Source organism: Jaculus jaculus, chromosome 8, assembly GCF_020740685.1.
Source record: "Jaculus jaculus isolate mJacJac1 chromosome 8, mJacJac1.mat.Y.cur, whole genome shotgun sequence".
In the NCBI taxonomy this organism is placed as follows: domain Eukaryota; kingdom Metazoa; phylum Chordata; class Mammalia; order Rodentia; family Dipodidae; genus Jaculus; species Jaculus jaculus.
The window spans coordinates 124,036,585-124,062,783 of NC_059109.1; the positions used below are offsets into that span (position 1 = coordinate 124,036,585).

Genomic DNA, 26,199 nt, shown 5'->3' on the forward strand with positions numbered 1-26,199 from the left:
CATGTGTCCGTCCCATAGACAATTCGCATCTCTCTTAAATCTGACTTTGTGGGTAAGAAGAATAAGGAAACTGAGCCTTATAGCAGCTGAAGAACTTGCCCAAGGTGGGACCCATGGAGCTGGACTCTCTTCTCTCAGATTGGGGTTCTTCATTTTTTCACTTTGGCTGCTTATTTGCCAGGTTTCCTTTAAGATAAAAAAAAATCATTTGGGCTGGAACATGATGTGCATAGATAGGGGTGACTGTTGGAAGAGAGTCCTAGGAGCCCCCATCCCTGTGGAGACCACACAGTGTGGGAAGAGACAGACCCTTTAGAAGCCTCTGTGAGCCTGTCCCTTGTGGCTGACATGAAAGGGTTATCCCTACACATTCGATATTTGAAAAAAAAAAAAAAAAGTGGGTTCTTTCAGATTCCAAAACTCATTTCCATGACAAAACTCCTGGGAAGAGAAGATGAAGGCCTGGCTTCTGCAGAACAATCTTCCAGCTGTAATGAGGACTGAAGATGGCAATGGGAGAAGGAATTATAATTAGAATATGAAATGGGGAAAATTAATCTATTCCAGGCAGGGGTAAGAAGAAGTTCTGACGTTTCAAGGCAATTCGTAGGCTGTTGCCTGCCCTCGATTTCTTCTTTGCTTTCGAAAGCGAGCAGAAGGTTGAGTAGTGGGCAAAACCCTTCTGGGCCAAGGGCCTGGTAAACTGTGAGACGCGCGCGGGGTTTCAGTGCCTCAGAAGGTCGTTCTGTGGACGTGGCTGCCCGAGCTGCGTCTGCGTGAGCGCCTGTAGACAGTTATGGGTGCGCAGTGGTGCGTGTCTACGTCTAGCACCCCGTCTTTCCTGTGTGGGCTGCTGCAGGGATTACGTGCCAGCCACGCACCATCTGACAGGTGCACCCTTGTGCTGGTACTAGGCGTGTGTTGGTTTGTGTCACCCATGGATGTGGGACATGTATGCAGACTGTCTTGGATAGGACCCAAGGATTGGGTAGGGGCGGCAGACGCCTGGCAGGCCAGATGCGATGGAGACTCACTCTGCTCCCTTCTGTCCTTTTGACCCTATGAATACCTCTTCATAAATTGTTCCATTAAAACAGAGCGGCCCTGGGATGGAGAGTTGGCTTAGCGGCTAAGGTGCTTGCCTGCAAAGCCAAGAGACCTAGGTTCAATTCCCCACGAGCCACCTAAACCAGATGCACAAGGTGGCATATGTGTCCGAGGTTTGTTTGCAGTATCTGAAGGCCCTGGCATGCCCATTCATTCTCTCTCGCTCTCTCTCTCAAATAAGTAAAATAATTTAAAAACAATATTTAAAAAAAAAAAAACCAGAGTGGCCCATTGTCCACCTGCTGTGAGTACTGGCTACAAATAGCTCCTGAGCAGGTAAGCCCTCTGGAAAATTGTCCCTGCCTCCATAGGGACCACCTTGCTTAGAAGGTTGTGCTTTCTGTGTCCCCCAAGGGTGGCCCACACCAGTGGTTGGTTTATGTGGACTGCAGAAGGCCGCCCCTTGCTTCATGCTGGGACTAAGTGCATTGCAGTTCATGCTCCGAAGGGAGTGTCCAGTCGAGACCACTTCCTTGCTTAGCTCCAGCCAGTGTCTTTCCTGCTGCCCCCTTCCCCCCCAATGTGCACAGGCTGGTCCTAAAAATCGCTCCTTCAAAAGCACAAGCATTTGAATCCTTGTCTCAGGCTCTGCTTGTGGGGAACCTTGTCAGAGACATCGGCCTCAAGGCAAGGGAACTATCTATGTGGAATTGAGTGAAGCCCATGGTGACCTAGATTGCCATGTCCTATGAAGTGGGAAGTCCTAGCCTACCCCCACTTGACAGCTACAGAACCTCAGAAGTTGGGACACTAGCTTAGAATCAGGGTGAAGAGAGAGCTTCTGGCCCCAGGGCCCGCATTTCTCTCCCTGTCCTCACTCCCTATTTTGGGAACTTCTTCCTAAAAGGGGTGGCAGCTTCTCGAACACCTCCTCCATGTGATTTCTATCATAGTGTTCTTACCTGTGGCCATGAGTGGCCTCAGGGGCTAGAATGGGACGGGGAAAGGGTAAAAATCACTTAAGATGATGATAAGACATGAGAAGCATCTCTGGAGCAGGCTGTCGTTACTCCAAGGTCCTTGAGATCTTGCCGGCCTCTCCCTGGTACATGGGAGTCTAGATCTAGTTGAATTCCCTGGTCACTTTGGCCAAGAAAGGTGCTCCGCAGGAACAGGAGGTTCAGCGCCGACCAAGCAACACTCAGCATCTGTGGATGAGGTCTGCAGGGGGAAGCGTTCCTGTCCTCAGTCTGCGTGTAATGCACGGCACTCACCTGGGCCAGAGATTCACAGGGCAGGGGTCGCTCCTTTCCCCCCTGAAGAGGCCCTGCAGAGATGGGGCCTCAGCCATCCTGGGCTCCAGTGTTTGTTTCTGCGGATCCTACAGTCCCTTGACCTCCTCGAGCTGCTGCTTCTCCTGGTACACCCCCTCTCCAAAAAAAAAATTTTTTTTTTTTTAAATAATCAGCACTGTCTCTCTCTCTGTTCTAGTTTGATGGTGATAGTGCCTACGTGGGGATGAGTGACGGAAACCCAGAGCTCCTGTCAACCAGCCAGGTGGGTGCCTCTCCCTCCTTTAGCAAATGTCTGAACGTTGGGTTGGCTGGAGCTGAGCTGCTTCTGGGGTGGAGGTAGGAGGACTCCAGAGTTGGCGGGGGGGGGGGTACGGCTCACTCCCTGTCAGCTCTCTGAAATGTTCAGGAATTCCGTTTGAGTCCTTAAAGAAGGCAGTCAAAGGAGGACCGTCGTGCCTCTGTCTGTTAACTCCCTGGCTGCTGTTGGCTTGAAACGAGTGCCACTGAGAGCCTGACCCTCCAAGTGCGTTGCCGGCGTTCCCTGTGCGCTGGGCAAGTTGCCGCAGCAACGAGTCACAGTGTCCCCTGGTCCCTGCCGCCATCCACCTTTGGCACAACACCTAGGGTGCCGTCTGGCGTGAGTGCAGGCTCACGCATAGGTGCGCAACTTCCGTCACTCTAGTGGAATAGGTTGCCTAAGGCCCCTGGGGAGATGGCAGAGAGGGAAGAGCCTTCCCTCAAGGTCCTCTCGGGTGATCAAGGCCAAGATCTCTGGTGAAGGTCTCGGGGTCAGGGATGCCAGCTGGAGTCTGAACTTCCCAGAATAGAAAGTTAACATTTCTCTCAACCGGCAACATTCTTGCCACAGGCTGTAAAGCACAGAAGATGGCACCCAAAGGCGGTAGAGCAAACAGGGTGGTACCAGCTCAGGGCTCTGGGTGGGGCCCAGGAGACATGAGTGCAGAGAACATTGAGGAGCTAGAAGGTGAGGCTGGACCTGCGCGCGCCCTCCACACTCTGCGTGGTCACTCCATGTTGGCCGGCCCCATCCGCCCCTGGGCCTATAATTGCTAGTGGGAGGAAAACCAAAGTCTATTAATTTGTAGTCATTAATGTACCTTACTCTGTGATAGATCTCTTGGGGCTATAAATGGATAAGGTGTGGCCCCTAGAATGCCCTGCCAATGTTCCCCTCCCCGACCTTGGCTGTCACGCCGTGCCCCTCTCTGGCCTGTCCCTGTGTGAGTGCTACGTTGTCACTGCAAACCCGCCTTCATGTGGACTGTGATATGTGCCAGGCTATAAGAATGGAGATCAAGATTGCAGGCCCTGGCTGTCCCCCACTGCTGTTACTTAACTGTTGTAGCAGACAGCTTCAGGTTCACTGAGATGAACTTTCAGACCAGGCACAGTTATGGAGGAAGGGATTTATTGAAGCTTACAGATCCAGGGGTTAGTTCCATAAATGGCAGAAGAAGCTGGCCTGCCTTCACAGGACCAAGCAGAAAGAGAGAGAAGCAAGCCACACAACACACTTCAGGAACTCCAGCTAGGCACACTTTGCATATCTTTAGATTGAAATCTGAAACCCACCACCACACCTTAAGATCACCCAGTGACATTGCCTCCAGCCAGGTAGCCAGCAGATGCAAACTACAAACAATAAAGAACTGAATATATTGGGGGCCATCTATTCAGACCACCACAACTGCCTAGAATAAGATTTTCCCGGAGTGTCTGGTGAACACACACCAGACCCTGTTCTCATGGGATGCTGCCTTATCCACCATGGGGGCTGACGTGAACATGGTCAAGTGAAGGTCTCGTAGCCAACAGAGGCTTCCAAGTCGAAACACTTTAAATGTCACAGAATATATTTTATAAATGTATCTTCTAAGTACATTTAAATACCAGGTTCACCCATCCAGCAAATGTGTATTAGACACCTTATGATGTGCAAGACTCTGGGCAGGAGTGGGAAGCCATTTCTGGCAAGCACTGGCTACCAGGATGCCAGGTTTTATGAAGTTGTGGAAGTTCAGCTGTTTCGCACAGCTGCAAACTCTGCTCCTGAAACTCCGTCTTCTCTACTTAGAACCCAGACCTGGGGAGACGGCTCGTGCATGGGTGCTGTGCTTCTTGCACAAGTACAAGGACCTGAATTTGGATCCACATTACCCACAGGAAATGCTAGGCATGGAGTGGCATGTGCCTGTCATCCCAGCCTTGGGGAGGAGGAGACAGGTGGATCCTTACAGCGTACTGGCTAGTATGTGCTCGAATCAGTGATCTCTAGAGATTCTGACGCAAAAAACTAAGGTGGAGAGCAACTGAAAGGGACGCCCAATTGTACCAGGGTGTTAGGGGGTCCAGGAAAGTCCTTGAACTCAGGAAGTTCCCAAGTGGTCAAAGAGCCTGCCCTCCCCTTGCAGATGTATTTCTAACCTTATGGTGGTGGGCTGTCTTCTGGCTCAGATGAACTCTGCAGAAGGCCAGCTGGTTGGTCAGGGCTGGGAGCTGCCTCAGGAAGAGGCTAGCCCTGGCACCAAGTTCTGGGGGCTGAACTTGACCAACCATAATGTTTAACTCCTATGAAAGACCTTCCTCCCAGGAAGGATCTGGGTTGTTTGTGGAAAAACAGGTCTAGGGAACTAGGCAAGAGAGAAAAATTCAGATCATCTTTGATTTCCAGCAAGTACAAACTTTCCTGCCTCTTTTTTTCTTTTTCTTTTTTTACTATCAGGGGTCCAGTCACCCTAACTCTACCCCCCACAGTGTCAACCTCTGGCCTCCCCACACACATGTGCATATGCACCCACATACATGCATATGGACACACACATATGAACATGCATACACACACACACACACTCCAGTGATAAAAAGAAAAGAAAGTACACAGCCTTGATGTAGTCTCCTATGGGAATGTATTAGCCAACTATGACTTTCAGAAATATTTTTATTTATTTTTTTGAGTAATAGAGAGAGAGAAGAAGGGAGAGAGAGAATGGCATGCCAGGTCCTCTAGCCACTGCAAACGAACTCCAGACGCAGGAACCTCCTTGTGCATCTGGCTTATGTGGGTTTTGGGGAATTGAACCTGGGTCCTTAGGCTTCACAGGCAAGCACCTTAACCGCTGAGCCATCTCCCCAGCCCTACTGTGACTTTTTTTTATAACCATCTTCAAGCCATTCTTATGGGCTTCTTGAAGTTGCTTTTATTAGTGAATGCTGTATTGCATTATTTTTGCCTCCACAACATTTCGGCATAGCTGCATTACTTTTCATAAATTATTACCCCCACCCCTTGGACCTTTTGTTTCTTTGGTACTAGACTTGCCAGAGCGGCCTGAGAATGAGACCCCTGTTCTCAGGCAGGCTGTAGCCCCTGCAGCAGCTTAGAGAGATGGGGAGCCTGGTAGAGACCAGCTCTCTTCCTGCTCAGAGCCGACCCTGTCAGGAGCTGCTGGGATTGGCTTTCCCCAGTCACGTGACTCAGAAAGAAGGAAGAGGTGGGAAGGAAAGAATTGAGCTCACACTTCCACAAACCCGGACTTAAGGGTCAGCTCCTCTATGCTCCAGTATGGACCAGAGGTCCTTATGCAAGCGATGTCAGCTTCCTGTTGAACAAGGGCAGTGACACCTGCCTCCTGGGATGCTGGGAGAAGTAAGTGGGTGCCCTGTGGGCTCTGTTGGTGCTGCGACAGACTCTCTTTGACAGTCCTGGGCCCCCACATCCAGCTGCTGTGTGTCGACTGCTGATGTCTCTGGAAAAGTGGCCTTTGCCAAACAGGAGCTGTGAACTTGGAGGAGGATGGAGAGTGGTCTTAAAGGCAACCTCATTTTTTTCAAAGGGTGACCAGCTCTGTAACACCCCCATAGAGCTCCAGTCGAAGTGGCACCCCACTAGACCCTTGTCCTTCCCTGTTCTGGCCCCCTGCTTCTCTCTTCTTCCTGCACTGGGTCCCCTCATCTCAGGCTCTACTAAGAGTGTATGCAAAGCACCCATGCTTAGAAAAAACTAGCTGTGACCTAGTGCCATTGTTTTATTGTTTTGGCCACACAACAGGAGTCTCTAGTTATTTCTGTGTTAATATAAACACCATTTCCTCTATGGGAGTCCCCTAGCTGTTCTTCCTTAACACATGCCTGTCCCTTCCAGAGCACTGCGAATGTCAGAGCCTCATGACACCTTCATGCTCCGCTCACAGCTCTAAATATGACTTCTGAAAAAGCCCTTGGAATTGTTTCCTGAGAGTTATTGAGAGGGAGGAAGGGAGGGGGAGAGAGAGAGAGAGAGAGTTAGAGAGAGAGAGAGAGAGAGGGAGAATGGCAAGGACAAATACATTGAGATGGATGATGTGATGTGTGTGAGAGAGAGAGTCTGGAATAAATGTATTGACAGATGATATGATGAAATCTGAAGTTTTAAAAATATTTTCTATTTGCAAGCAGAGAGAGATATAGAGAAGAGTATGGGCATGTCAGGGTCTCCAGCTATTGTAAATGAACTCCAGATGCATATGCCACTGTGTATCTGGCTTTATGTGGGAACTGGGTAATTGAACCCAGTTTGTTAGACTTTGTAGGTAAGTGCCTTAACCACTGAGACATCTCTCCAGCCCAAGATCTGCAAGTTAAAAGAATATTTTTTTATTTATGTGTGTGTGTGAGAGAGAGAATGGGCACACCGTGGCCTCTAGCCACTGCAAGTGAACTCCAGGCACCTGTGTCACCTTGTGTATCTGGTTTTATGTGGGCACTAGAGGATTGAACCTGGGTCCTTGGGCTTTGCCAGCAGGTACCTTAGCCACAGTGCCATATTTCCAGCCCCAAGATCTGAAGTTTTAACAACTTTCTAGAAGTCAATTCAAAACCTCAGTAAAGAAAAAGAAAAGGAGACTTGAACCGTCAACTCCCAGAAAAGGAAATACGATTGAATCAGAACAGATACTGAATAGTTCAGAAGAGAGAGAGAGAGTTTTTAAAAAGAGAGAGAAAAAAAGAGAACTACTCTTTTTTAAAATCTGTATGATTGACAAACATCCCAAGGCTTAATAACACATCTTGCCAGAGCTCTTATGGGAAAGTACATTTTACACAATAGCGAATTGACTGCTGTCATCCTGAAAGAGGCAGATTGCCAACATCTTACTGAAATTATAAATATGTGAATATTTAATCCAACAACTCCCCTTTTGGAAGTATATCCCATAGATATTTGTATCCAAGTAAAAAGTACAAGGAGGCTGGGGATATAGGTTGGCGCTAGAGGATTTGTCTAGCATGCACGAAGCCCTAGGTCCAGTGACCAGTGGGAGGAAGGAAGGCGCCTGTGTGTGCCTGGGGAGTGGGCTGCCGCTGAGCAGTGGGAGAGGCTCCCTGGAGCTGCGCTGTGGGACGTGGAAGCAGGCTGAGCTGGGGTAGATGGGAGGCCTGAGCCTGGAGCTGAAGGCTGGGAGCATGGGAGGCAGCAGGAGGGCCGGCTGCCTGCAAGGCTGGAAATTTATAGGGATGAGGGATAGAAGTCTGCATGGGGCCGTGGAGAGGGAGGAGGTTGTCAGGAGAGCAGAGGGCACGTCCTCAGACAAAGCTGGGCAATGGGACTTCGTTTCTCCTAGAGCAAGAATGAGTGGCCAGGAGCTGTTTGTAAGGGACAGGTGGCTCAGTAGGGTGGGGAAGTGTGAAAGTAGTGGGGTAAGGGGAGGTCTTATCCTTAAGGTGCTTATAAGGAAGCCCTCTGGACTCTGAAGCAAAGTGAGCTCCACCAGTGTGGCTGGGTGCAAGCATCAATGGAGCCTTAGCAGCGCTCAGTACCACTGCCCACCCTGGCTCCTTCCTGGACAGCACCTGGGTGCTCCAAGAGAACATGGGCATAAAGATCAGTGTCTCTCCAGGCATGGTGGCACCCGCCTTTAATCCCAGCACTCCGGAGGCAGAGGTAGGAGGATTGCTGTGAGTTCGAGGCCACCCTGAGACTCCATAGTGAATTCCAGGCCTGGCCTAGAGTGAGACCCTACCTCCAAAAAAAAAAAAAAAAAAAAGAGCAGTGTCTTCACACTGCAAAATGAACAGTCCTGATGCTTCACTTCCCAGCGCCTCCCTTTCCTGTGCTTCACTTGCCAGGAAAGATTAGCAAGTTTATCCAGCCAGAAGTGCTAATATTTATGGTAATTAAAATTTGCTGAGCATTTCCTTGGACCCGGGCACAGAAGCCTGACGCCTTCTTTTCTCTGGACACAGCCTTTGTCACATAGGCAGCTCTGCTGGAGGTAGTTGAGGCTGCTTGAAAACCAACCGTTCCCCAATAAATGATGTGGAAGGAAAGAGACCCTCCTGCCCTGGTTGAAATCTGTAGTTCTACGCTTAGTCACCCTGGCCTCAGAGTCTGCGTACACTGTAAAGGGCAAAGATGACATGGCTTTTATTGCCTTAATTAAAACTGGGGTGAAGAGCTCGCGATTCGTATTAAAATGAAATTGTGTTCCGCCTGCTGCGGTGCAGAGCAGGCAACCGCAGCGATTACTGCAAAGATTACAAACAATCAAAGAGAAAAGGCTTTTCGCGAACATTTCCTATTAAAGCCACAAACATTGCACTTTAAAAATAATTACAGCCGCGTTATCGGAACATGATTCACGAATTCTGAATAAATATGAGGGGCCTAAAAGGAAACTGCTTCAAGACCATAGATTTTGTTCAGATCTGATGAAGCATAATATCGTTTCACAGCTGGGGAATGAGATACAAGGGGGGGGGGACCCCACCCTGCTCCTATGGAGTGTGGATGCCACGCAGAAGTGATGGTCCCCGTCCTTCTGAGACACATGCTCAGAGCAAAATGCATGAGTCTGTCCGTTTCATTGACAGAAAACTGCTGAGAGGGAGTCAGTACTTACATCTCTTGTCATTCTTAATTTTACATTTCAGTGGCTAAAAATACATTTATTTTAAAGCTCTGGATTCCTGCCTGTGAGATGTTTAAATATGTGAAGGTATGTAGAAAGGTTGGGGCTGGGGGGTGAGGGGGGCTGTGAGCGTGAGGTAGGACTTTGGTCTATTTATTATGGCTTTCCCATAATAAAGGTATTCCTCATACAATGCAGGCAATGTTTACAGCATATAGTTTTATTTCCTTCCAACTATTATGAGAGAAATTGAATCCCAGGAAACATTCACTCTTTCTAAACGTGATCGAAACAATGAGGATGGTGCGGGAAGTGTACGGCGTGGGGGAGGGGCCGGCAGTGGGTTGGAAATGCAAGTTCAAGGGTTTTCATTAAAAAAAAAAGAGCGCCCCACCCCCTTTTCCGTCCATCTTGCCCCATCTCTCTTGCAGGGTCTGGCTTTTTGCTGGGAAGGGTCAGTGAATCCCTGATTTCCTCACTGTGAGTAACCTTATCCTATGATCAAGAAGAAATGCAGACATATGTGGGAACCACTCAGCAATGTTGGGCTCGTAGATTCTGGAAGGGCAGGAGCCTGGGTCTGGTCCCTCTGCAGACTTTCTCACACTGTGTGCCCTTGGATTGGTCATTTGCCCTCTCAGGGCTCCAGCTTTTGTGAATGGGTACTAACGGGCATCTATGAGCATCCTTCTAGGTTATCTCTGATAGCCTGGGGATTGGCCTCTTCCCCCACTTACTTGCCAGAATGCATAGGAGGAACAGTGTTCCGTCTATGACCCCAGAGTGCCAGGAAAGCCCTCCCTGGCAGAGTGGCACTAATGAGGGAGAGGCCTGGAGGTGAGACCAATGGCTCCAAGCGAGTTTGCAGGCAAGTGGGGCGGCAGTAAGGAAGGGTTGTCCGTTGGGTGGGCTGATCAGGCAATGCCACAAGAGCATAGACTTGCTAGTCTAGACGCTTCATGGCGGTGGGAGTTTGGACAAGTCAACTATCTTCTAAAAGACTCAATTTCCTCTTTAGAATTCCCTCAAAGTGACGCAGAGTGAGGTAAATAAATGCCTTTGTACCCAAAGAGCTTATTCCAGCCTTTAGTGCACGGGAAATGGCAGCTAGCATGGGGTGCTATTATGGTTCTGATGTTACAGATGGAAAAACTGAGGTCACATCTGTCCAGGATGTGGTGGGCTCGGGACTCAGGTGTGGCGTTAGAAAAACGAGCAAAGGGGAAGCCAGTCAGCTCTCTTCTCCAGTGAAAATCACTTTATGGTAAGAGTTGAAGTTAAAAAAAAAAAAAAAAAGACACTAGTGAAACTGTCTTGCTTTCAGATTGTGCTGAGCAAGGTCCCCATACATCATGAAACTGGTAAAAGATGACTCCTTGCAGAGTCTAGCCTGTTGGAGATGGGCGGCCCCTCCCCACCCAGCAGCCTCTGCCCTCTGACTGTCCAGGCCCGTGACACACAGCTCAGGAGCATTGCTCCACCTCACATGCTCCAAGCCCAAGGCTCCAGTAGGAAGAAAAGGCCCGGGAATGAAGTGGTGCCCCTGCCGGGCCTGGCATCTCCTTCCCCTACGCTCCTCAGGGAAGGTGGAGCCCAGCAGGTTCCAGGTAGTCCGTTCCATGAGCTCCCAAAGCTGCCTTGCTCTGCCTCACTTTCCATGTCTGTGAAATGGGAGCGTTCATACGTACCTTGTAGGATAACTAAAGCACCCAGCAGTGGATGTGAGGGAACTAACTCGCCTGTCCTGGTGATAGGAGGAGCATAATAAAGCTACGTGGTCAGATTTTGCAGTCTGGAGAAGAGAAGCTAGATAGCAGAGGAGCGAGGAGAGTGCTCACTGCATTCCTGTGCATGTGTTTGCTAGGACGGGGGCAGACTGAGTGAGGGGTGAGGCGCACGCTTCAGGCACTCAGACGCCCAGCCCAGAGACCCTCAGACCAGGCTAATTCCTTGGGCTTCAGCGGATGTATCTGTTCACCAATGGGCATAATCTGTGCTCTACAAACACCTGGGCGTGTCTAGCTCGGTGTGAGATGGGCAGCTTGCAGGACCAGGGAGCCGAGGTACAGGTTCTAGAGAGGAAGTTGGCCCAAGCTGGGAGGGATGAGGGTGCTCGTGTGAGTACCAGCCTCTAGACTGGGAGAGGCAGGAGAACTGTGAGGCAGGCTTTCTCTCCTTGGGTGGGCTCTGCCTCTTGAAAGTCCCAGAAGAAAATGTAGAGCAAAGGTCCTGTAGCTGCCCAAGGGCTTTGAGACACAGTTCCGTGTCACTTCGGGCTGTCAGCCCTCCACCCAGGGCGCATAGGCTGTGGTTAGTGGTTATAGCTATGCGCCGTATAAGCATTGAGTAATTGTTTTATTTTGGCTGCTGGACTTCATGGATACTTGTTGGAGATAGCAATATAATATAGCAGAGAAAGGGTGAAAAGCATTTTGAAGTTTATGAAATACAGACTGGAGAAATGACTCCGTGGTTAAAGCACTTGCCTGCAAAGCCTAAGGACCAGAGTTTGATTCCCCAGGACCCATGTAAAGCCAGATGCACAAGGTGGCACATGCATCTGGAGTTTGTTTGCAGTGGTTGGAGGCCCTCATTTTCTCACTCTATCTGTTTCTCTCTCTCTCTCTTAAATAAGTAAATTTTAAAAATGTTTCTGAAATACTACCCCTCAAGGAGAAATGGGAGAGAAGATAGAAAATACCAGGTTGACAGAGATCTGGAGGACCCACATCCCTCAGACATTGCTGGGTAAATTGGCACAACCACCCCAAAAAGGCGAATATAAAAAACTTCATGTGTATCTCTGTGATCAGGGATTCAACTCTATAACATGCCTTCATATGCTCAGCAAAATACATGCCCAAGAATGTTCACAGCAACACTTTTCAGAAAAGCATAAAGCCACAGAGCTGTAATGTCGGTTACTTTGGGAGGCTGAGGCAAGAGGATCACAAGCTGAAGGCCAGCCTGGTGACTTAGTGAGGAGGTGGCGTCCAAGTGAGAAGAGTGAAGTTGTCCAGAGCCCTGGAGTGGGAGAAGCAGGAGAGCTGTGAGAAAGTTTTGCTTTGCAGAACGAGGTGAGCTCCTCCTCTTAAATGTCTGTATTCGTCATCTCTCCATACTAGGACAGAAAGACCCAACCAGCTTGGGGAAGGGGAAGGCTGATTTCAGCTTCCAGTTCCACAGGGTAGAACTCATCATGGCAGGGAAAACGTGGCAGGAGCAGGAAACTGGTGTCACGTCAGCAGGGATAAATACCGCTATGCAGCCAACAATCTCCTTTCTATTTTGGATTTTTTTTTTTTTAAGGTAGGGTCTCACTCTAGCCCAGGCTGACCTGGAATTCACTCTATAGTCTCAGGGTGGTCTCGAACTCACAGCGATCCTCCTACCTCTGCCTCCTGGCAACAATCTCCTTTTTATACAGTCCAGGTTAAATAAATAAGTAGTCTTGCCCAGGGAGATTCCATGCAGCTGTGACCATGAGTGATTGTGACCACATGGGTAAAGCTCACAAGTGTGAGCAAAAAAAAAAAAGTTGATCAAACAAGAGACCTTTCTGAATGATGTCACTGACACAAAGCACATGAACAGGCAAAACTGATGGTAGGTTGGGGACACAGTGACAAAAGGTCATTGAAGGAATGCTAGAAGGTGCTCTTTCTTCCCGTGAGCTGGTTATAAAAATACGTTTGCAAAAGTGTCTTGGCTGGAGAGATGGCTTAGCGGTTAAGGTGCTTGCCTGCGAAGCCTAAGGATCCATGTTTGACTTTCCAGATCCCACATTAGCCAGATGCACAAAGGTGAGGAAAGCGCAAGGTTGCACACGTCCACTAGGTGGCGAAGCATCTGGAGTTTAATTTCAATGGCTGAGGCCCTGGTGTGCCAATTCTCTCTCCAAAGTAAAGATTAAAAATGTTTTTAAGAATGTCTTGAGCTGTATTTTGAAGATCTGTTGTCCTTTGCCATTGGTCTTCTCTTTTAGTAAAAAGCAAACATATGATTGAGGCATTGTAGTTATATAGGGGTCTCTTTTCATATGAAGAACATCGTGTGTGTGTGTGTGTGTGTGTGTGCATGCATGCATGTGATGTGAATGTGGGTATGCCACAGTGGGTACATAGAGGGTGGGGGACAACCTTGAGGTCAGTCCTCACCTTCCACGTTGTTTGAGGCAGGATCTCTCTTACTGCTTTGCCCGGCCAGCTTCAGGATTTTGCTGGCTCCACCTCTCATTGCCACAGTCGCATGGGGTTTACAGATGCATGCAGCACTTTGTGTCTAGCTTTACACGGGTGCTAGAGATCCTAAATTCGGCCGCCTGGCTCTCAGAGCAAGTGCCTTTCCCGACTGAGCCATCACCCCAGCCCATCGTCTTTTCCTCCTAGTTTGGTCTTCAGCACCAAATCATGTATTCCTCTGCTAGTATTCAGAGAATCTGGTGGAGGGATAGGTTTCGTGTGCTCACATGGCATGTCCACAGAAGGGTGGTCACATGCCACCGCCATCCTGCCATCTGATTCCAAAGTGAGTTCTCCTTTGCCGCTGTGACCATCTGGGGGAGAAGAAGGTACACGTTGATGGCAAACACAAGGTATGACTCTGTGTTGGATTGGAAATAAATGCTTCGGGATAGTTCTCTTTCACGGCACACATTTCACTACCACCACCACCATGGTGTGTACCAAGATCTTTATCTTGCGCTGTAGGAAGAGATGTTCTGAAGATAAACCGCCTATCAAATCTGCTCCCGTTTCCATCTCCTGAGTCTCCCACCTTGCCTCCCGCTTGGGGGTCTCTGTGGGTGAAGCCAGGCTGTGAATGGGAAGGGGAGGGCCAGGCTTGGTCAGTTGTATCAGTGTGCTCACACTGCAGGCGTGGGTAGATGCTGAGCCTTGAACCCCCCCCCCCCCTGACAGTTTACCTTCCTGAAAGGGAAGGGAAGCCTCATGATGGGCTGTGAACTGTGAAATTATCCTGGCATTGGCTGGCCTCAGAGAAGCAGGTGACGTGAGCTTCCCCGTGTCTGCTAAGCTCTGCGGGCTGTGACCTGCCCTTCCATCTCCCTGACAGTGTTTAGGAAATGTTGGAACGAGACATTGAAAAGTGTGTGTGCACGCATGTTGGAGGGGGTGTAACACTATGCCGTACTGCTGGCAGATCTGGTTAATGGACCCTTTGAAGATTTCCATGGATTTTCCAGGCATATGTGTGCACACACTTATACACAAGCCATATTCGTGCACTATTCTAAGCCCGTGAGCTCACTGTGCTTGTGTAGGTGGACTCGCTTACACACACCTCTCCACATGCTGAGCCTTGCTGTGTGGCTGGACAGGCGACTTGGCTTCTCAGTGCCTCGGTTCCCTGAGTGAAACAGGAATGATAATTGCACATGGTCGTTGGTCATTGTGAGCAAAGTTCACTCACGCGGTGACGTGTTTCTTTCCGTTTGTTCAATGACTGCTGCCTTTACCCTTTCCTGTGGGTTTCCTGGGCCATGGTCTATAGAAAGAACTGAGTGAAGATGTCACGAGTGAGTGAGTGGTGTGTGTCTGTGCAGCTGTCACAAACCCACTGGCACACACGCCAACACAGACATGCTCACAAGCAGGGGGTTCTCACACATCTGTAAGCATGCCCACTTACATGTGTGGGTACCTACACGGATGCACCCCCTGCACCCGAGACATGTTCAGACTTTGCACACAGGAGGAGTTCAGAGCAAGCGTTGTATGTGTGCCTCTAAGGAATTGTAGTCTATTATGTGACCCTGCATAGGTCATCTCCCTCTCCAAGGTCAAGGGCTCCCCGCTAGGATGTGACCGAGCTGGACTTTGAACTGTGAAGTGCATATGGCAAAACCCATGCTGTTGATCACCAGGGCCTTGCTGCTCAGTGTGACTGTGGACCAGCAACTTCCCCTGGAGCCTGTCACCATGGAGTGTCCTGTCCTACCCACCTCCCAAGTCACAGACTTAGGCGTGGCAGCAGGGCCCGAGTTGACTCGCGTGCATGGTGTGGTCTCAGATGCGCTGTGTAAGGTGCACCACCTGCCCAGAGCGTTATGCAGGTAGGCAGCCTGTGCTCAGGGGCATCTAGGCTGGTTGAACATGGGCACGGGAACACACCCAGCCTGAGAAGCCATCAGGACGGGAGAGAGGTTGCTGCCTACAATGAGAGACAGTGTGATATACAGCCCTGCACACAAGGAAGCCAGGGTCCTTCCTCTATGGCTAAAGAGACAAGACTGCATGGTCAGTCTGAGAACAAGTTCAAGGCCAGCCTGGGCCACTGAGTGAGACTCTTCCTCCAAGTAAAACAGCAGGGGCTGGGGAGACAGCTCAGTAGTTTAAAGCATTTGCTGAATAAGCCTGAACATTGGAGCTTGGATCCTCAGAACCCATACAGAATCAGAAGCGAGCAGCTCAAATGCGTGACGTTGGGCAACTTTCACATCTTAGGATCTCTTTGATTCCCTATGAAGTGGATTGGGTGCTAGAACCCACCTCATGGGCTGACGCGTGCATGTATGAAATCAGAGTAGAAGAGGGACTCCCAGCCATGGTGAGTGCCACAGAAGTGCTTGCCGCTCTTATATTTTGAAGAAAGCCACAGAAAAGCAGGGTGGGTCAGCTTGAAGGCTGAGTCTCTCCAGTCCCAGCATGAGCCCAGCTCAGGGTGGGGACTCAAGAAACCTTAGGGGAGTGGAGAAGCTCTGAGCCACATCCCCCCAAATGGGAGGTTTGGACAATATTAACAGGAGCTGGGGATCCAGACTGCAGGAGGAGAAGGCTTTATTCCATCCTTCTCAGAGCAAACCTAGTGTGCTGGGTACAGTCCTTGGTGCCACCACCTGGCAAGCAAGAGGGTGTCATGAAGGTTCTATCAGTGACCAAGCATCACCTAAGGGGACAGTGGCTTGAACAGAGGGGCCAGCGCATACAGGGCTGTGCAGCATCAGGCGCCATGGTTGGTTCCTTGTGGCTGGTGTGAGCAAGGTTGCATGGTCTGATCCAGGAGGCCTGGATTCCAGGCCAGTGATAGGACCCTCCTCTGAAGGCAGCTACTCCTTTAGATAGATGGATAGCTAGAGAGAGAATGGGCACATCAGGGCCTCTAGCCAGGGCAAACGAACTCCAGACGCATGCACCACCTTGTGCATCTGGCTTACATGAGTACTGGGGGATTGAACCTGAGTCCTTTGGCTTCACAGCAAGTGCTTTAACTGCTAAGCCATCTCTCCAGCCAGGCAGCCATTCTTAGTTAGGTCTGAGCAGGCTATGTCCCTGGAACAGCCTGGAATGGGGGACTACCCTGCCTTGCCATTCTCAGAGTGTTCTCAAGGGCCATCCTCTGATAACCCCAGTGCCTTTGTCCACAGACAGCTGGCTTGGCACATTTTTGGATGATGCTACTTCTGTGGTTTTCAAAAGGTAGGAATAGAAAAGAGAAAAGAAAGCTGCAAATAGGCATAATTTTTCCTATTTTAGCACGGAAAAAACGAGAAGCCTACTCATCAATTTAAAGATGCTTTTAAGAGCAGCTCTGCGTCGTTTGCCTGCATACCTGCAAACCAGGGGTACGAGCAGGAACAAAATCTGATTTTTAAAAAGTCCTTGGCCTGGGGCTGTGGAGAGGGCTCAGTGGGTAACACGTGTGCCTTGCAAACATGAGGACCCAAGTGTGATCCCCAGCCCCCCATGAGAAAATGTTGGGCATATGCCTGTATTCCCAGTGCTGAGGAGTCAGAGACAAGAGGATCCTTGGGGCTCACTGGCCATCCTTTCTAGCCTAACTGGTGATGTACAGGTCTCAAAAAAGGTGGCTAACATTCCTGAGGAATGACACCTCTGGCATGCATGCCTATGCATGCACCCACACATGCCTCCACACACGCATGCATTAAAAGAAATCTCAGCACCGGGCGTGGTGGTGCACGCCTTTAATCCCAGCACTCGGGAAGCAGAAGTAGGAAGATTGCTGTGAGTTCAAGGCCACCCTGAGATTACATAATGAATTCCAGGTCAGCCTGGACTAGAGTGAAACCCTACCTCGAAAAACCAAAAAGAAAGAAAGAAAGAGAGAGAGAGAGAGAGAGAGAGAGAGAGAGAGAGAGAGAGGAGAAAGAAAGAAAGAAAGAAAGAAAGAAAGAAAGAAAGAAAGAAAGAAAGAAAGAAGGAAAGAAAGAAAGAGAAGTCTTAGGCTAGAGAGATGGCTCACTGGTTAAGGCTCTTGTCTGCAAAGCTAAGGACCCAAGTTCAATTCCCCAGAACCCATATAAGTCAGATGCCCAAGGGGGCACATGCATCTGGAGTTCATTTTCAATGGCTAGAGGCCCTGGCATGCCCATTTTTCTCTCTCCTCTCTCAAATAAATAAATAAATCTGAAAAGAAATTTAATTCAACTCTCTTAAAATTAAAAAAAAAATTTTTTGAGAAAGAGAGAGGAGGGGGAGAGGGACAGAGAGAGACCAGGCACACCAGGGCCTCTAGCCACTACAAACAAGCTCCAGATGCATGCGCCACCTTGTGCACCTTATGTGGGACCTGGAGAATTGAACCTGGGTACCTAGGCTTTGCAGGCAAGCGCCTTAACCACTAAGCCATCTCTCCAACCCCTCCCCTTTTTAAATCACTATGGTACTTACCTTTTCATTGCTGGGACAAAATACCTGCCAGAAGCGGTTTGTGGAAGGACAGGGTTTATCTCTGCTTACAGTTTACAGGGAAGTTTCATCATGGTGGGAAAGAAGGACAGGGGCAGACAGTTAGGTGTCACATCTTCACAGCAGCATGAAGGAAGTAGAGAGAGTGAGCTAAGTACAGCAAGCAGAACCGAGTTATAACACCCCAAGGCCCAACCCCCAGTGACACACCTCCTCCAACAAGGCTTTACCGGCTGGGGATTAAGTAGGAGGCTGAATCACAACCCATACAGGAGGCTATGGGGGACAGTTTATATTCAAGCCACCACAATCACAGAGGCTGGGAAAGGGGCAGTGAGTTAGCCAAGGCCACACAGCAGCCTTTCAGGCACGGGGGAGTGATTTCCACAAGGAGGCCCAGGGGCAAGAGATTCTCCCGGGGCCCAAGCTAGACTTTGTGGGTGCTGAGCAGCTGCTGTCAGAGAAAGGCAGCTTTGGAGCGTTGCTGACTTCACAGAGCTCGTAGGGAAGGGAGCGCAGAACTCGGCCCAGCACTGGGGCACACCGTCGGGATCCTCCGATCGAGCGCATGCTGATAAAGCACCTACTGTGTTCAGGGCGATGAGATGCACCCTGAGCTAAGCCATCAATCATGCTGCCCTCAGTCAATCTTGCATTCTTTCATTCAGCAGCTGTCTAATTCGGGACTTAACGAGTGTAAGACACTGGGGTAGGATGGTGGAACTGACATTCTAGAGACAGGGACTGGTAACACTTACTTTTAAAAGTCAGTGTACTGCGTGTTAGGCAGTAATACTTCTTTGGGGAAAATGACAGAGCAGGTACAAGGGTGCCTGCAGGGGTGCCAGGGTCATTGGGGGGGGTTCCTGCTGATAAGGTGGCATTTGAACAAGAATTGAAGGGGTGAAGGGGTAAAATCTGGAAAAAGAGGATTTCACAGGGAACAGTCAGTGCAACAGCCCTGTGATGTCACTGTGCCTGAAAAGGAGGGAGGACAGAGGGAGGGGTGGAGGGAGGGAGGAAGGGAAGGAGGGGGAGAGAGAGGGAGAGATGGGAAGTTTTGGGGAGGACGAGACTGGCCACATGTGGCTCATGAGTTGTGTATGAGCCAGCCACCGGGCACTCCTACTTTGTAAGGCCCCTGGCTGCGACATGTGGGCAGCTGGGAAGCTACTGAGCAGCATATGATATAAAAGGAAACTTTATGATCCTAAGAAATCCCATTTTCAGGTCACCATAGGGACATAGTGCAGTATAGGGAAGGATTGTGGCCCTTATATCTTCCTGAGTTCAAATCCCATGTCTGGAAAAAGCTCCAATTAGATGTCTTAGCAACACTAGCATGTGGAAACCATAAGCATAACACCACAGTCAGAAATTGTATATTAATGCATTCAGTTTTATTAAGTGGAAGACCTTAGTATGGCACAAAATATAAATAAATTCAAATGACAAATTGGAAATATTTATATCATACAACAAACAGAGCAAAGATGAAAGAATAAAACAAAAGAACAATGGGATCTGTAAAGACAATTTCAGCACACAAAACATGGATTTTCTGTAAAACTATGACAAAAGAGGGATGGGAAAATGGCTCGGCCAGTAAAGTGTGAGCATGTGGTTCTGAGTTCGATCCCCAGAGCCTCTACTAAATGCCGGGCATGGTGGCACACACCTGTCATCCCAGCACTGGAGAAGTGCCTAATTGGTGAGCTGAGCTCCAAGCCAGTGAAAGTGTCTGTCTCAAAAAAGAGGTGAATGGGGCTGGAGAGACGGCTTAGTGGTTAAGCGCTTGCCTGTGAAGCCTAAGGACCCCGGTTCGAGGCTTGGTTCCCCAGGACCCACGTTAGCCAGATGCACAAGGGTTCACGCATCTGGAGTTCGTTTGCAGCAGCTGGAGGCCCTGGTGCACCCATTCTCTCTCTCTCTCTCTCTCTCTCTCTCCCTCTTTCTCTCTCTGTCTGTTGCTCTTCAATAAATAAAAATAAACAAAAATATTTAAAAATTTAAAAAAAGAGGCAAATGGAATTCCTGAGGATAATTCCTGAGGTACCATGGCCTCCACATGCATGTGTCACACATGTCCATGTGCACCTGCACACACATACCCACACAGATCAGAACATGCATGTGCATGTGCATACCATACACACCAAAACAGAAAAGTGCAACTTCATTAACAAGAAATGAAAATGCATGCAAGATATTCTTTTCTCACTTGAGTGAAAAATTTGAAACTTGGTGATATTTAGTTACCTGGCATTTCCACCTATAGGCGTAAATCAAGGGTGTGGGGGGGGGACCCTTGTGCTATGTGTAAGGATAAAGGTATTTGTCCAGTGTTTTGCAACGTGACAGGAAACAAGCTAAATGTCTCCCACCCAGGAATTGGCTAAGTGTATAAACTAAAACATTCAATCACACAGTATTTTGCATGTCTCGTCTCTGTATCAATTACTTGATTATATCTTGGAGCTCTAGAAATTTTATCTTCCTATCTAGTAGAGAAGACAAGCACTGGAGATACAGGCCCACAGATAATTCCAAGGCTAGGCATGTGGCTCAGTGGTAGAGTGCTTGCCTAATATACACGAGGCTCTGGGGTTGACCTCTGGCTACACACGCACATGCGCACACTCCAGTTGTGATAGGAACTAATCAAGCAGTACTAGGCTGGGGGGATGTAAGGGGTGGGCAGCAGGGGTGTCAGGGTCCTGCTCAGTTTGGTTCTCAGGGCTCTTCTCCAGTGGAGACTGGCAAGTGTGAAGTTTCTGGAAAAGCCATGCATAAGCCCAACAATCCGGCAGTGGAACAGGATCTGCAAAGGCCCTGAGTCAGAAAGCCCCTTAACACCTTGCAGGAACTGGGAGAACCAGTAATCAGGCATCTAAGAAAAATCAACTCCAGACAGAACTTAGACAGGAAAGACTTTATTCAAGACCATTTCGGTAGGGGAGAAATGCTGAACTCCATCCAGTACAACGAGGGCTGCTGGAATTGCTGCTAGTGGGCAGAGCGAGGAAGTCGGTGGTTGGAAATCTACTGAGAAGTACTTGGTTAGGTATCAAAGGTCGGGGGGGGTTCTTGCTAAAACAACAGGGTCCTTACAGTGGCCCAAAGATGGCAATCCAAGCAGGAGGACAATGAGAAGCCGGGCAGTGTGGACAAGGAGGGAGCCCTCATCTGTGGGTACAGTGAGCAAGGGGCAGAATGCCTGCAGGTGATATCTTTGATGGTCTGTTGGTCTGTCACCAGACCCAAGTCCAGGAGGGAGGAAGGAAAGGAAAGGGAAGGGAAGGGGAGGGAAGGAAAGGGAAGGGAGGGAGGGAGGGAGGGAGGGAGGGAGGGAGGGAGGGAGGGAGGGAGGGAGGGAGGGAGAAAGGAAGGAAGTAAGGAAGGAAGGAAGGAAGGAAAGAAGGAGGGAGGGAGGGAGGGAGGGAGGGAGGGAGGGAGGAAGAGAGGGAAGGAGGGAGGGAATGGGGAAGGAAGGAGGGAAGGAAAGAAGGTGAGGGAGGGGAAGAGGGGAGGAGGGAGGGAAGGGGAAAAGGAAGAAAGAGAGGAAGGGAAGGAAGGGGGGAGAGAAGGAGGAAAAGAAAGAACAAGCTATTTCTTCAGACTGTTCTTGTCACTAGTCAGTTGGTTCAGGTGCAGTTCCTGGCACAGTACACAATAAATGGGCAGGCTAGAGGGGATGGGTGTCTTAAGTCTCTCTTGCTGATGGCCAAACTCGTGCTAATGAAAGGAAACACTACGTGGTTGTTATGGAAGGCAAGGGTGAGGGGAAGAGAGGTATGGAGTCAGGCAGTCTTGATGCTTGGCTTACTGTATACTCAACCAATGTCCTGGGTTTCTCCCGTGTGTTGGGCTCTGCTCTGCACCCTGATTTCTCACAGCATGGAACAGACAGACATAGTCTCAGGCCTCCTAGAGCCTTCAGTAATAATGCAAGCAAAAAGAAATTGCAGAGTATGAAAGTAAGTGTCAAGAAAAAAGAAGTGGGGTGTTATGAGAAAGGGAAGAGTCACAACTTCTGGTGGTCCAGGAAAACCCCTATAGAAATTGACTCTGGAGCTGTGATCGGCAAGATGACAGGGACCGGGCCTCACAGCCGTGTTTCTTGCACACGGTCATGGGAAGAGAAGATGCCCGTGTGTCAGACACCACTGAGGCTGGTCCATGGAGGGGAAAGGGTGCCATAGGAAGTGAGGTTGGAGGGCGGCGTGGCCAGATCACATGCGTTCTTGCAGACTTCACAGAGGAACTTGCCCTGAATCTTACATGTAAACAGGATGTCACCGGATAGAAACACCACGTTCAGATCTGTACGTACAATGACTGCCTGGGCTGGTAGGGAGAGAATGGGCTAGAAGGAGAAAAGGTTGAAGGAGGGAGACCATCTAGGGAGTGATTGCAGCTCCACTGGGGAGATGAGGTCATAGCCATCTGACCCAGGGTGGTCACGCTGCCAATGGGTCATAGTGGGTAGATTCTGGATACCCTGACTGGGAGGGCAGCCTGGGCTTCGTAGCTGATTGGAGGTGAGGCGGGAGGAGAGGGAGAGGTTGAACTTCACTCCCAGGACTCTGGCTTGATGTATCAGGTAGAGGAATGGTGAGGGAGAAGCAGGCTTGGTGGGAACAGGATTGGAACTTGTAACTCAGGAACACAAGTCAACCAACCCTAACCTGTGGGACACATCTGATCCTCCGTCTGTCACAAACGTTTTACTGGGACACAGCCATGCTCATGAGTTTCAGTGTCATCTATGGCTGCTTTCATGCTGTGTGGCCAAGTTGAGTACTGTGGCAAATGTTCATCATTGCACCTTTTGCAGACAAATGTTTGATGAACCTTCCTCCAAGATGCCAATAGGAAAATGTCAAAGAGGCAGGTGGTTATGAAAAATGCTATTCAAACAAATGGGGGGCTGGGAACGGAATTCAGATGATAGGGTTCCTGACTAGCATGCATGAAGCCCTGGGTTTGAGCTCCAGTGCTGTATAAAAACTGGGTATGTGACTGGAGCAATGGCTTAGTGGTTAAGCGCTTGTCTGTGAAGCCTAAGGACCCCAGTTCAAGGCTCAATTCCCCAGAACCCACGTAAGCCAGATGCACAAAGTGGCACACGCATCTGGAGTTCGTTTGCAGTGGCTGGAAGCCCTAGTGTGCCCATTTTCTCTGTCTCTCTCTTTCTCTGTCACTCTCAAATAAATAAATTAAATTAATCATTTTTTATTTTTTTTAGAAACTGGGTAGGTCGTACCTACTTGCAGTCCCAGCACTGGGAAGGTGGAAGCAGGAAGTTCAGAAGTTCAAGGTCTTTTTCTGATAGAGAGCTCAAGTCCAACATAGGCTACATGAAAACTTGTCTCAAAACAACTCACACACACTCACTCACTCACTCACACATTAACAAGGCAACTCTGCCACTTACCATGATAGTGAGTGTCATCCTCTGTAGAACAGCAGCTGCCAGGTTGCATCTGCCTCGCCTCATTCTAATGCCGGGGCCTCCACGTTACCCCCAGACTTGCCATTTGAGTTCTTCCGGGTCTATTTCTTCCTAAAGAACAAGGAAAGCCAGTACCACACCCACCAGCCCTCCATCTTTCCAGAACCTTCCCTTCTCCCAAGTGGAATCACCCAGGAAGCTACCTGAACCTTTGAGTCTGACAATTAACTTCCTGGGTGAGCGCACACAGGTGTCCTGGATACGGTGTTAGTAAGCAGAGCTGCTGTCTGACGTGACTGCCTGTCATTGACCCCCTAGGATGGCGCTGAGTCCTCTGATTCAAGCATGTCAGAGTCAGGAACAGCCATGAAGTCACGGTGACACATGGTGTGTTGGACCACCAGGGAGGGTGTTGGGCATATTCCTCTAGCTGGATTTGCCCTGCCCAGCTCTGAGATTCTGCCTGTAAAGAAAAGTCTGAAAAGATTTTAGGCTGGCTGAGGAGATGGCTCAGCAGTTAAAGGTTCTCGCTTGCAAACCTGCTGGGCCAGGATTCAGTTCCCCAGTACCCATATAAAGCCAGATGTACAAAGTGGTGCATGCAACTGGAGTTCATTTGCAGTGGCAAGAGGTCCTGGCACATCCCCACCCTCACCTCCACCCCCCCATGCCACATTTCTCCTCCTCTCTCTCCTCTTTGCAAATAAGTAATTTTTTTTTAAAAAAAGGTTTTATGCCCTTCCGCCAGAATCCATATTTAATTTTAACAATACAACTTCTTTTGTTCCCATTTGGTTAATGTATGGCATAGGCTCGTATTTTTTTTTTTTCTTTCAGAAGCATTTTTAGCTCAGGAAGTGGCAGGCCAACTAGGCATAATTGTGCCGATTCTCAGAAGTACTGCAACACTCCGTAGCTGATGTGCTGAGAGACATGAGTCAGAAAGATTCTATTAAACATCTCTGGGACGGGTGACGCCAGGGTATTATCCAAGATGATTAATTTGACTCGGTCATTATGGGCACAGACAAGCCTGGAAAAATTGCATTTCATTCCCTGCAGAATTCATAAAATCCCTGCATGCATGGTTGGAAGTTTTAGGGCTGGGATCCCTGATCCAGTGAATGGGGTTTGGGTAAAGATAGCATTTTCCTTGTCTCGGAAACAGAACTGGGTAACAATGAACTGCGTTACAGCCCTTCTGCAGAGCTGTACCCACACCACAGGGCGTTAGCAAAAAGGTAGGATGCCAGGGGGCTGTGCCCGTTAGCATATAACCGGGAAACTTTTGTTTTAACATTTGATTTGAACAAGTTGTGGGGTCGGGGAGGAGAGAGGGAGAGAGAAAGAATGGAAATGCCAGGGTCTCCTGCTGCTGCAAATGAACTTCAGACCTATGCAACACTTTGTGCATCTGGCTTTACATGGGTCCTGGGAATGGAACCCAGGCCATCAGGCTTTGTAAGCAAGTGCCTTTAACTGCTGAGCTATCTGCTCAGGTCCCACATTTCCTAATTTCTACAAGCGCAAATGATGTGATATTAGCATAAGGACATGCACACCAGTGGAACTGAATTGAGTCTAGGAATAACACAGCCACAGCCAGCTAATGTTTGGCAGGAGTGTCAAAACCAGTCATAGAGAATGCGTGTTCTTCGCACCCGATGATGTTAGGACAAGTGAAAAGCCACGTGCAAAGTGGTGGAGCTGGACTCTGTCTCGTGCTACGTGCGTGCACAAGTTCATTCAGAATGGGTCACGGCCAAGACCATAACATCCTCAGAAGAAAACTTTCCATTGCCTTGGATTTGACAGTGGATTCTTGTATATGGCATCAAAGCCATGGACAACTGAGGTGGGGGAGAGGGAGGGAGAAAAAGAGGGAGAAGTTTGACATCATCAAAAGAAGCCGAGCGTGCCCATGCCTTTAATCCCAGCACTCGGGAGGCAAAGGTAGGAGGATCGCCATGAGTTCGAGGCCACCCTGAGAGTACATAGTGAATTCCAGGTCAGCCTGAGCTACAGTGAAACCGTACCTCGAAAAAACAAACAAAAAAAATCCACACAAAAACAACACAACAACAAAAGAAAACATATTTGTGTTTAAAGAACATTGTTAAGAAAGGGATAACAGGAGGGCTGGAGAGTTGGCTTAATGGTTAAGGCACTTACCTGCAAAGCCAAGGGATCCAGGTTCTGTTCCCCAGTACCCCATAAAGCCAGATGTACAAGGTGGTGCATGGAGTTCATTTGCAATGGCTAAAGACCCTGGCACACCCATTCTCTCTGTCTCTATCTGCCTTTCTCTCTCTCTGTCTCTGTATCTCTTTCAAATAAACAAATAAAATTAAAATATGTTTTAAAAAGAAAGGGATAACAGGAGAAAATATTTGTAAGTCATGTGTCAGAAGGGACCCTAGTACTTAGAAGTATATAAAAAGCTCCTCAGTGGGATGATAAAGACAGACAACCCAATCTGAAACATAAGCAAAGGGTTTGAATAGGCATTGCCCCAAAGAAGACATAAAAATGGCCAAGAAATACTGGAAAAGAACTCCAACATTGTTAATCTTTAGGAAAATGCAGATCAAAAACTACGAGAAGACACTACTTCACACCCACCAGGATGTCTGCCATGAAAATCCTGAAACAAGTCTTGGCCATGACTACGAGAAAATGGGAGGTCTCTTGTGCTGCTAGTGGGGTTGTTAAATGTGCAGGCACCTCAGAAGACAGCACAATACTTCTCAAAACATCCACCATGGACTTAGTATGTGATCTAGCAATTCCACTCCTAGGTATATACCAAAAGCCTCTAAAAGTAG

At 49.0% G+C, this 26,199-nt stretch overlaps 1 protein-coding gene across 6 annotated transcripts in view; it reads left to right on the forward strand.

The window, feature by feature from the left end:
- Tox2 (TOX high mobility group box family member 2) overlaps positions 1 to 26,199 on the forward strand; it is a 145,874-nt gene that overhangs the window by 53,090 nt on the left and 66,585 nt on the right. For all 6 annotated transcript variants that reach the window (XM_004669294.2, XM_045156899.1, XM_045156898.1 and 3 more), the window contains one exon: positions 2,539 to 2,604. In XM_004669294.2, coding sequence (XP_004669351.2) covers positions 2,539 to 2,604 — 66 coding nt within the window. The remainder of the gene's footprint in view (positions 1 to 2,538; positions 2,605 to 26,199) is intronic.